At 31.3% G+C, this 12,665-nt stretch overlaps 1 protein-coding gene and 1 pseudogene across 1 annotated transcript; one reads left to right on the top strand and one right to left on the bottom strand.

Moving 5' to 3' along the window:
- Positions 1 to 1,371: 1,371 nt before the first annotated feature.
- On the bottom strand, positions 1,372 to 12,622 carry LOC143085578 (aminomethyltransferase, mitochondrial-like). The gene is made up of 7 exons (XM_076262027.1): positions 12,466 to 12,622; positions 10,405 to 10,782; positions 9,612 to 9,690; positions 7,914 to 8,059; positions 7,397 to 7,583; positions 6,545 to 6,661; positions 1,372 to 3,242 (listed from the first exon to the last, which is right to left on the bottom strand). Exons 1-7 carry the CDS (start codon positions 12,550 to 12,552, stop codon positions 3,025 to 3,027), a joined length of 1,212 nt encoding a protein of 403 aa, XP_076118142.1. The 5' UTR covers positions 12,553 to 12,622; the 3' UTR covers positions 1,372 to 3,024.
- Positions 3,726 to 5,703, top strand: LOC143060351 (uncharacterized; annotated as a pseudogene).
- Positions 12,623 to 12,665: the final 43 nt, after the last annotated feature.

The raw sequence follows: 12,665 nt of genomic DNA, 5'->3' as shown, positions 1-12,665 counted from the left end.
TTTCTCAAATACTACAAGCAGTAGGTCAACTATATGAGGTGTATGGAAAAATTGTAATGGGTGCATGTCATTCTGGCAGGTTTCATCTGACTTTGACCTCTTTTTCATATTTAATTGGTCAAAGTTAAGTTTGTATACCCCATTTCTGGGCATTACGTTTTCTGGTGTGTGGGTCCGTCCATCTGTCCATCTGTTCGTCTGTCCAACTTTAACCTTAACATTTTTGGTCGAGGTAGTTTTTGATGAAGTTGAAGTCCAATCAACTTGAAACTAAGTACACATGTTCCCTATGATAATGATCTTTCTAATTTAAATGCCAAATTAGAGATTTTATCCCATTTTCACGGTCCACTGAACATAGAAAATTATACATGGGGCATCCATGTACTATGGACACATTCTTGTTGTGTTTTGATCTGGTTTTCAAGTACTGTAAGCAATAGGTGAACTATATTTGGTGTATGGAATGATTGTAAGGTTGACATGTCTGTGTGGCAGGTATCATATGACTTTTATTAGATATTATATAAGAAAATGTGGTATGAGTGCCAATGAGACAACTCTCCATCCAAGTCGCAATCTGTAAAAGTAAACTATTGTAGGTCAAAGTATAGTCTACAACACAGAGCCTTGGCACACCTAACAGCAAGCTATCAAGAACCTCAAAAAAGACTATTGTAAAACTATTCAATCAGAAGAACCAACGAGAAATCAGAAACACTTATCAACCACATCAACAGACAACAACCACTGAACATCAGGTTGCTAACTTAAGAAAGGTACATTGATAAGTTTTCTTGGTTAATGTTCAGTTTATGTGACAGTTGTAAAAAAGCTTTCTATTTGGGACTTTCAACATAATATCAATGATTAGTAAAGAAGGCAAGACATTTCAGTGTGTGTACTCTTGTTGTCATTTGGTCTGGTGTTCAATTACCGTAGGCAATAGATCAACTATATTTGGTGTTTTAACATTGTAAGGAATAGATGTATGTCTGACCCAATTTATCTGACCTTGACCTACTTCTCGTAGATCTTTAAAAGTCTTGTGTGATACTTTTAGTAAATTATTTAACTTTAAGACTTTCTAAATGAAATCTATAGTCAGTGAAGCAGGACGTTTTTTGCATGTCTTTATAAGCAAAGCTTACAGTTCTTTCATTTGTTATATGAAGGGTTTTCTTGCTTTGAAATAAATAGTTTTCCTTTCCAGAGGAAGATTTGATTAGTTTAGGAAAAACTTATCAATGTAAGGTCAAATACTGGTAGTAGTCCAGGTCAAAGGTTTTGAGGCCATTTCACACTCATTGTTTTAAAAGCTTAACAGCCTTTGCATATTGGGTAATTTGCTGCCAACTAGACAAAATCATATTAAGATAACATATAAGATTTATTCTATAAAACATATGTGCACACTTATCATAATATCATAGAACAATCATACACAATACTTCAACAACACACAATTGATTCACATTTTGTGCAACATTTACATGGTAGCTCACATCATGCTATATTCATTCAATAAAAAGTTTCTGTAAAACTTCTAATGAAAAGTACAGTAATACATTGTACTGCAACTGAATTTACAAATTATTTTAAGACATGTTCATAATAGTCATTGCAAACACATGTCTTTTTTAAGTGTTACAAAAATAAATCATGAAACCCTGAGAGTATATAATTATGGTTGAAACTCACTAAGGTATAAAAAAAACACAAGGTAGAGAAGATACAGATTTCAATTATTTATTAAATGCTATAGAAATGAATATCATAAAATTGTACTTAAAGCATGTCACAAAGAATCTCAACAAATAAACAAACAAATAATATAGCATGATAACAATATTATTATAAAATTTAATTTAGAATAACACTTGGGATGTTTGTCCAGCAAGGGTTCCTAGATTACATAATTTTAAGCAAGTAATTTAAAGAAAGGAAGTCATAAAAAATTTAAAATTATATAGCACATTTTCTGAAGTTTACTTAAATTCAAAGTCATTTACACTGTTCAACAATTCCTTTAAAAACCTGGTTGAAGGCTGCCCATTCTGTCGAACAGCACTCTTTTGAGATTCAAGCTGGAACACTGGAAACTAAGCAGAGATAACACTATAATGCTTAAGAATCTTAAAACTGCTTATTTACCAAACATTAAAATTTATAAGAAAAAAAAAAAAAAATATGTCAAATCACAAAAGTAATTTCTGTTTTTAAGTAAAAATCTATAAACTGGAGATCATTGACTCTTGGTTTTAAATGTCCATAGAAAAATAAGGCTTTTTAAGCCTACATGAAATTATCAAGTTTTAAATACCTATTAGGACATTGTAATATGTTTCAAATGACCTTATAGACATCACATTCGAAGCACTAAAATGATGTATAGTGAGTAGTGACCATGATAATACTGTGGAATCATTATTATTCATTGGATAATGTGGGTTTCCTGGTTACAGCTGAACCACAAATTAAAATGCTCAACAAATTACAAATTTTCAATAGGCTTTATATGCAGATTGGCAAAAAAAATGCTCAAGGAATTACAAATTTTCAATAGGCTTTGTATGCAGATTGGCAAACCCTGAAATCAAATATCGCCAAAAATTGATACCCACAGTAATCATGTAATAGGTTTTGCAAGTCATAAATCTTTATTTTCAAATAACAATGTATAAAGTGACATATCAATTAAGTATCTGGACCATAATACAAATATAAGTTTAACATTTATATTTTTTTTTTCAAATTAGTTTGATATTTTAAAAGTTTTATAACAAAACATGATCTAATTACTGTAATATTTTTGGACAAATGAAATTAAAACATTCCTGAGTATGAAATAATCTTAAAACTTGAAAATATTCTCTGAAGAAATTTATCATGTGAAAAAGAAGATTTCTAATGCAGTCAGGTTTGCATACAACATGTACAAAGCGCAACCAGGTCTTTTAAATAATTATGTGGTCAAATTCAATTATGGTCCAGATACCTAAATGACCAGAATAATTCACATCACTAGCCAGTAAAATAATTGCACTTCAAAAATGGCATTTTTGACACAGTAGCTGGCACCATCTTCTTTCGTACTTCCAGTTGAACACCAGTTCCAACTTTAGAAAATGGAGTTTCCACATATCCCATGGATACATTCTTTTTTAATGAAGGTGAAGGACAACCACTTGTTAGCTCTCCAATCTGTGTAGTACCCGATTCATTATATATTTTTGTTCCACCTGAAAAAAAAAGTTGAGATTAAAAAATTTAAAGTTTGAGATTCTTACATGAGACTAGTATATCTTGTATGATTTTTCTCTAACTACTAATTGTTTTTGCACAAATTAAAAATAAAAAAAGTTAAAATCTTCATTTATAAATACATTTTACTTACTACATTGGTTTGCTGACCTACTTGTAGATTTTGTCTTTTGATAAATTTTGTTGCTTCAAGTTTCTTTTTATCTTTTATAGATTTTCCATTACACATAAACTAGGGTACAAATTTTCATTTATGGGCATTAACTCGTATTATTTCATATCGGTTAAAAATAAGCTTCTCTAATTGGATAAAAAGAGGTCACATGACATTCTTTATTCTTCAGTAATTAATTCCAGCGGTCACTAACAGAACAAAATGGACCGGAAAACGGTCATTAACAACCACTTTTACATGATAATGACCGGTGGGGTGTGATTTGTCTATTTGAGTGACGTAACGTAATAAAACGCAATCGCGATTCAGACTTGTTTACATTTGACAGTTGGGAAGATGGAAGAATCGTCTGCTACTGCAGACAACTATAATGAACGTTTTGCAATACTTTCTGAAGCTGACAGAGATAAACTTCTCAGCAACAAGAATGCCGAGAGCACCAAAGCAGCCACCAAATATGCAGTCAAGACTTTTCATGACTATTGCATGGCAGCAGCGAACTATCAGACGATCGTGGCCATTGACCTGCTTCCCGACAATGCTCTTGATCAACTGCTTGAAAAGTTCTACCCATCACTAAGAAACAAGAATGGAGAAAAGTATGCTGTCCAAAGCTTGAGGTCAATACGAGCCGGCATTCAAAGGTAGTTACACTCGAGTTGCATTGTGAATGTTTACTGTTTGCCAGTCTGGAACTTTATTTATATTTGTGCAAGTGCATTTTTTATAGATAATTATGTTGCTTTGTGTGTTGATAATTTTAAATATCAATGCATTCCAAACCCGAATCAATTTGTTTACATGTTCTCCAGGCACGTTCCTTTAATTTTCTGTGTAGATTTATAAACAAGAAGATGTAGTATGATTGCCAATGAAACCACTCTCCACAAAATGACACAAAAATTGACAACAATGAGCAAATCCCATACCCCATAGTCAGCTTTAAAGGCCCTGATTCTTGTGGGTGTACACTGCAACTGAATTTGAATAACTAGCTTTAATTCATGTACTTTTTACATATACTATAATCATGATAAATGTTAAAATGTAGTGAATTGTATGTGTATTTATATGTGTCATTTATTTTTCAGGTACTACACTGAACCGCCACGTAGACGGGAGATCAATATTATCAGTGGTGAAAATTTTAACCGTAGTAAGGCTATGTTTGAGGCTGTTTGTATAGACTTGAAAAAAAGTGGACTTGGTGATGTAACACACAAACCTGTGATTAATGATGAAGACATGGCAAAGATATCTGCCTATTTCAAAACTTGGAAAACAGATCCAGTAGTCCTTATCAGAAAGGTTTGGTTTGATCTAATGATGTTTTGCTGCCGTAGAGGAAGGGAAGGACTGAGAGAACTTTCAAAAACTTCCTATGTTGTTGATAGTGATGGATTGGGTCAAAAATACATTTAAAAAAATGGTTCAGAATTGACAAAAAATCATCACACTGATGTAGAGGATTCGTCCGGTGGCGTAATTTACGAAGAAAAAGATAGCGACTTGTGTCCAGTTGCTTCTTACACTTTTTATTTAGGGAAATTGAACCATAAATGTGATGTACTTTTTCAGCGTCCGTGACCAAATTACCACACAGCAGATGAGACATGGTTTGAGAACAAACCACTTGGAAAAAATACTTTAGGTGCACTAATGGCAAAAATCTCAAATTGTGCTGGTTTATCAAAAGTATATACCAATCACTCCATCCGATCAACATCTATAACAACTCTGAGTGAAAGTGGTTTTGAGAACAGAAAAATTAAAACTGTATCTAAGCACAAGTCACTACAAAGTATTGAAAGTTATTCAAGGGACTCTTCACTACCACAAAAGAAAAAGATGTCAAAAGCTCTTGCGTCATCATTATACAATACTACAGCAGAGATACATGTACCGTCTACGGAGAATAATGCAATAAGCAGTGTCAATAACATTAATCCTTCGACAGGAAATGCTGTTGCCATTAGAGCACCAACAACTGTTGCAGCAGTACCACACACTGTTCAAAACACTAATGCATCTAGTACATGTATGCAACTTGATGATATTGATTTTCTTTGTGACAGTTTTATCAGCGAGTCTGCAGACTTTGATCAAGTACTGAAAGAAATTAGTTCCTCTCAAAACAATGTGCAAAACAATTACTCAAAAAAAGAGTCCATGAGCAACAGAAATGATCATAGCATTAATATTCAAAATGTGTCCGGTGGAGTCTTGAATTTCTATGTTTCAAAAGACTAAATTTATACATGTACTATGTGGATTTTTTCCAGTTGAATGTTTTCCTGTTTTCATTTTATATTGCAGTTGTTGTTGAATTGTTAACCATATGTTTTTGTTACTCATAAAGTTATAGAAAATTTTATTTTGTATTTCATATACTGAAAATTGCACTCAAATGAATGGCAGTGACTTATAGTCATTTAAAACTATGACCAGTCTTCACTCTTTCCTATATAAATACATACACTTGAGGTTACTTTGAATTTATGAATTCTTTTAAAAAACATGGTTTCTCAATGAAATAAACATAATAGTTCTTGAATAACTGGTCATTATCGTGATATATGGACTGCCCACAGGACAGTGGTATTGACTAAGATAGTGATAATGACTGAGCCGAAGGACTATTATATAATAAGTAGTACACTGACCATTTCAGTAATTTTGACTCTTGTAGATCTTGTCTTGCTGATTAGCCTAGTAGTTTTAAAGGAGAATATTTTTTATAAAAAAAGTAAACTGAAGAGGACAATGACTTCAATGATGAAAGACCCAAAGTGATGAGAATAGCTCTCTTCATCATATGGATGAGGTGAGTGGGCTTAAAATAAACACAACAAGAATGTGTCCGTAGTACACAGATGCCCCACTCCCACTATCATTTTCTATGTTCAGTGGACGGACGAACGGAGGCACAGACGGACGGACGGACGGAGGCACAGACCAGAAAACATAATGCCCCTCTACTATCGTAGGTGGGGCATAATAAAATAAAACAGATATTAAAACATATCATCTTTAAATAAATTCTGTGAATATGCTTCTGACATTATCATTTGTTACACTATGGTACCATACAATCATATAACAAACCTCTAGCAGGTGGACCTTCAGATACAATTCCTATCCTTTTTCTCGTTGGCTTCTGTTTTATCTGTTCTAATATTACTTCTGCTCCAGGGAAATCTGCATCTTGTCTTCTTCTTTTTCCTTAATAAGTGATAAAGAATAAAATTGAGATTACACCATAAACTTGTTCTTTATAAGGACATCTTTCTGACATACTGATGAGATGAGCCTTTTTCAACTGATATGTTCAGTCTACACTATGATGATCTAAATTACACCACTGTGAGATTAAGGTAAATATTGAGCACTCAAACAAATGTTTGACTTTATCACATTCTTTTAGTGCCTGTCACAAGCCAAAGTGTGTTGAGCACTCACAATAATGTTTGACATTTTTATATTCTTTTTGTCCAAATATAAAAGCCTGTAGTCAAGTGGTTAATTTTGGTTGCTCTCTGTCATTACTGATTTTGTTTACCATAATATAGTTTGCTTAAATCTCTTCATTAGTGGAAATTCTCTTTTGTTTCATATTTTATTTACTTTTTTTCACTAACTTTACAGTTGGGATTATATTCATTGTTTAAATTCTTATTATTTCTCACAACATGGTAATTACAGCACTTATAAGGGATAATTTTTATAACTTGAACACTGCACCATTCAATTCAAATGTTATGGCATATCTAAATTTATCTGCTACACATATATATGTATGTAAAGTTGTTGACAGGGTTAAGGATAGCTTATATCATAAAATCAATATAATATTAAATAAATGAATTGAAAAAATAGATTTCAAAATACTTCAAGAAAAACTAACAATATACTATTAAAAATCTCCTTTTTAATTAATTCACTACTAACATGACTAACCAATGGTCCACATCAATGTAGCCTCTACAGGACTTGTAGTCTCATCAATATCATTCCCATATAAACATAGACCAGCTTCTAGTCGTAAACTATCTCTTGCTCCAAGACCTATTAATTTGACATTTCCTGCTTTTGAATTCATCAGTCTTATTGCTAGCTCCACACTTTTGTCAGAAGGAACTGATATCTAATAGAAAAATATTCTTAGTATTTATTGCAATTGTACTTGTTTTTTGTTTATTGGTATGTAAGAAAATAACACAATTATAAACATAGAAGTTACCAATTCTGTAAACCAACTTATTTTTGTGAATATTTTATTTTGCCTTAAGTACTAGGACCTTTCTATCCCTTTTCGCAGCGATTTAATTTTGCAATTTTCAAATTTACTAGAAGTAGTTGAATTAAGATCGATGTAATTTTTTCATATTCACATTGTTTTTCTACTCAAGAATGTCACGAAAATAAATCGCTCAGGAAAATAAGTTGGTATACGATATACCATTTTATTACTGACCTCAACACCATCTTCACCAGTGTATCCACACCGTGTTACCCTACAATCAGATATACCATATACACTACATAGTTTGTTTGTCATGAATGGTAAAGTGTTCATATCAAAGTCGACAGCTTCTTGCATCACCTTACCAGCAGATGGACCTACAAAAGATAACATTTTTAAAACACATTTAACTGTTTTAATTCATAAAATGATTTCATCACTACCCCATTAAAAAAGTCCCACCAATTATCAACCAGGTGCTCCGCAGCTTTCAAACCCTGAACAGTTGGGGCAAGTATGGACACAACATTCAAGCTTGATTCAGCTCTGAATTTGGAGTGTGATTTAATAGTTGACACAGCACAGGTTTCTGACACAGAATGAATGTTGTCTAATGAACTAAATATTTTTTTTTACCTATTATGGTCCAATATCCAAAATCTAAATACATGGCCATGGATTGATTCAGCATATTAAAAATTCCCCAGAATTCAATTTTTGATGAAATCAAATAAAAGTTTAATTTTGGACCCTTTTGACCTCAATGTGGACCAATTTGATAACAGGGCCCAATAATCAAAAATCTAAATACATGGTAGGATTAAGCATACCAAAGAACCCCATACATTTAATTTTTGTTGAAATCAAACAAAGTTAAATTTTTGGACCCCAATTTGGACCAACCTGAAAACTGGGCCCATAATCAAAAATATCAATACATGTTTAGACTCAGCATATCAATGAACCCCAAGAATTCAATTTTTGTTAAAATCAAACTCATTTTTATTTTGGACCTTTTGCATTATAATGTAGACCAATTTGAAAACGGGACCCAAAATTAAAAATTAAAATACACGGTTATATTCAGCATATCAAAGAACTTCAATAATTAAATTTTTGATGAAATCAAACAACATTTAATGGACCCTTTCAACCTCATGTGGACCAATTTAAAAACGAGGATCAAATTCCAAAAACTTAAAACATGGTTAGATTTAGCATATTTAAGAACCTCAAGAATTCAAGAATAAAACCCCATTGAAATTGGTCAAGAAGTAAGCAATTTAAACAAAGTATTAGAAAAGTATTGTTTTTGGCCCCTAATTCCTAAACAGTTTAGACCATGGAAACTTATGGTACAATTTCAGAAAGATCCATACACTTACACACAAGTTATTGTCTCGAAATTATAAAAATACTTATTTTGACCCCTTTTGGGCCCCTTGTTCCAAAACTCATGGGACCAAAACCCCCAAAATCAATCCCAACCTTCTTTTAGTGGTTATAAACTTTGGGTTAAAATTTTATTGCTTTCTATTCACTTATACTAAAGTCATTATACAAAAACCATCTGTCTTTGGACGACGCTGATGAAGACAACACTGACGACGACGACAACGATGACAACATGATACCAGTATACGATAAATAAAAAAAAAAATTGCGGTTGTTTAATAATTCGTGCAATATATTGTGTGTTCTCACACAATACACAGATATATGATTTTCCCATGCTGGCATACTGTGGATTCATTTATTTTTGTGAGTACAAATGTACCAAATTTTTAATTTACAGATATATATTAAATCAGAAAGCATTAAATTCAAAGTTTAAACAATATAAGTTACCAAACTTAGAGGAATGTTCCTCATGTTCTCATCTGAAAATCGTTCTACAAAGGTTACGATTACTATCACTAATAAATCTACCTTGTAGTGCCAATAAACCATTACATATAATTTCCACATCCACATCTCCACCTGCATTTCTGAATAATTCAGCTTGAGTCTGAAGAGAAAAATCAGAAATTGAATGATATTGAATAAAACAACTTCAATTCTGACATTAACGTCATTTTGACACTGGTGAATAGTTGTCCTATTGAAAGTCAAACCACATCTCCTTATTTTCATATAATGACAGCTTCACAGTCTTTAAAAGCTTTTTTAAAATTTAACTATGTCAAGGAACCTACTTTTCAAATATTTTTAAGTTCTGTAAACAAAATAATCATAATTGCTGGAATGATTTTTAAAAAATGAGAAAAAAATACAACTAAGATTAAAGGGAGATTACTCTCATATATGTTATGATACTATTACATGTATCTAAACATTTTAGAAGATTTGGTTTAGATATTGATTCTACCTACAATGTATGAATTCAGTGTGATATGAAACTTCTTTACTTGAGAAAATAAAGAATAACTATTTTCATTATTATAGTGAAGATGTGTCATGTGCCCTGTGAGACACAGTGGTAGAATATGTTTCTCTAATGATTTTCTTAAAAATATATTTAGGCAAACATTGAAGTTCTTCTCTAGTGATCTGATCAACAACTGTAATAATAAATGCACCAAAAAATTTCTGAATTTGCATTGTATCTATAATAGACATTTAAGATGTTCTACACAGTATTAAAGGTCATTTTAGACTAAAATGCATTTACTAGAGCTGTTGCCTTAAAACAAATATTGGATTATCTTCAAATATAACATACCAACATATTTTTCAAATCTTTTTCTGCACAGCCAGCATTAGAAACCACATATAAATATCCATCAGTTGTTTTGTTGATGATTAAATCGTCTAATATACCACCATTATCATTAGTAAATACACTCAAAGTTCCCTGATTTTCTTTTAATCCTTCAACGTCAGCTACAGTCATACTTTCGATGAATTTAATGCTGTCTTCCCCTGTGATCTTTGTCTGCAGCATATGTGAGACATCAAACAAACCTGCATCAGATCTAACATGGAGATGTTCTGAAGTTATTCCTGATTTATACTGTACTGGCATTTCCCATCCAGCAAATGGGACAATTTTCCCTTCATTATGAACATGGAAGTCATACAGGCATGTTCTTTTCAGATCCTGTAATGACAGTTAAATAATGTAATAATTAAACAAATATTTTATTCCATGTACATCTATGTACAAAAATGCCTGTTGGTAATCATGTATAAAACTTTTTTTTAAATTAAGGATTAAGTTGATTGTTGTTACTTAATGTCCAGTGACAAATATATTAAGTCGTACATCTTCATACATTAAAAAAATAAATGCATATTTTATTTGCAAAAGCATAAACATGATAAATAACATGCTTTGGCAATACATAAACAAGTATATATACAATGTGACAAAACAACAGATAGCAGAGAACAATACATAATATAATAAAGGTACAATTAATTCACAATGCATGATCTAATTTTCAAAGAATATTTCAGATAGTTACTTAGTTTAATTGTGATAGATTTTAATTGAACCAAATGAAAAAGTTTAAAATTATTTGGCCAAGAACAATAACATTTTAGCAAATATTCTAATCTCACGGTTCTGTAGGACATACAAGTATGAAGTGGTTCTCATTTTCAACACAACCCATATTGCTGCATTCACATTGTATATACATGTACATACATGTATTCAGGACAAAAACTAATTAATATTAAGTATTTACTGAGAAGGCTATCTGGAATTTGCTATGCTAGGTAAAATATGGCATGTTTGGTTAGAAAAGAAATATTGCATTGCAACTGGCCACAGGCATTAACATTTTAAAACGATTGTATCCACCATATATATTTTATTTATCAACAAAACCAACATAATTTTAAAGGATTGATAAGTTTACATTTTTTATGTTTTATAAATATGCAATTTCATTGGGCATGTTGGCCAAATAATTAAAAAGCTCTCATCTCTCCTCTTCCTTTAATAGGTTTCTCATTTATTATTTGGAAGTGCTATCTAAACCTTTACAAGTGTTATTATGAATCATTATCATAGAGGAATGTATATGAGTGAAAATTTCAACTTTTATCATGTGTTTTGGAAAATAATCAGGATAATTATTCACAGTAAAATTTAAGAATTATTTCAAGACTATTTCTCGCTACATTGAAGACCTGTTGGTGACCTTGTGCTGTTGTGTTTTTTTTATTTTGGTCGGGTTGTTGTCTCTTTGACACATTCCCCATTTCCATTTTCAATTTTATTCAACATATTATGATTACTACTTAATTATGTCAGAAAGTAATAGATTTGTGTGATCAAATATGAAGATAAACATTTCATTGGTTACTGTATTTTTTATTGTTTTTTTTTATTGTTTGAATTATTTTACACATGTCATTTCTTGGCCCTTTATAGCCGTCTGTAGATCAAGTAGATTTTGTGATGTACTGACACTAACATATTTTTCAATTACTTTTGATGAACCTTTTATGTAGGTATGAAGTTCATTAAAGCTTATGTTATGTCCTTGTTTGTACACTATGGCAACTCTATATAAAGCTTATGTATTTATTATTTTTTTATTAACCATGTTAAAATTGTTATGACAGTTAATTTAACACTAAAACAGCTTTTGCAAGAAAATCTAATGACTTGACCTTAAATTGTCAAGAAAATCATTGAACTTGTTAATATCCCTGATAAGGCATATATATTTAAGAAACAATAAAATTAAGACTATAATTTTTTTTTAAAGTTTTTCATCAAAATCTCCAACTGACACAAAGTTAAAATCAAGAGAAACATTAGAATTACCAAGTTTGTTTGCGATTTGCAAAATTTACGAATATGACTTTGATTTGAGATCAGACTATTCTTAAGTCTCAAAACTCTTGAAAACATGATAAGTGAGGGTGAAATCTACAAGTTCACTTTAATCTTGCAGATGACACGATATTATTTAAGGCTTTATTTGTGAATGATATTTTCGCATAAATAGAGTTTAGGAAAAACAT

Source organism: Mytilus galloprovincialis, chromosome 1, assembly GCF_965363235.1.
Source record: "Mytilus galloprovincialis chromosome 1, xbMytGall1.hap1.1, whole genome shotgun sequence".
Classification (NCBI taxonomy): Eukaryota; Metazoa; Mollusca; class Bivalvia; order Mytilida; family Mytilidae; genus Mytilus; species Mytilus galloprovincialis.
This window is presented reverse-complemented; position numbering and strand designations above follow the sequence as displayed.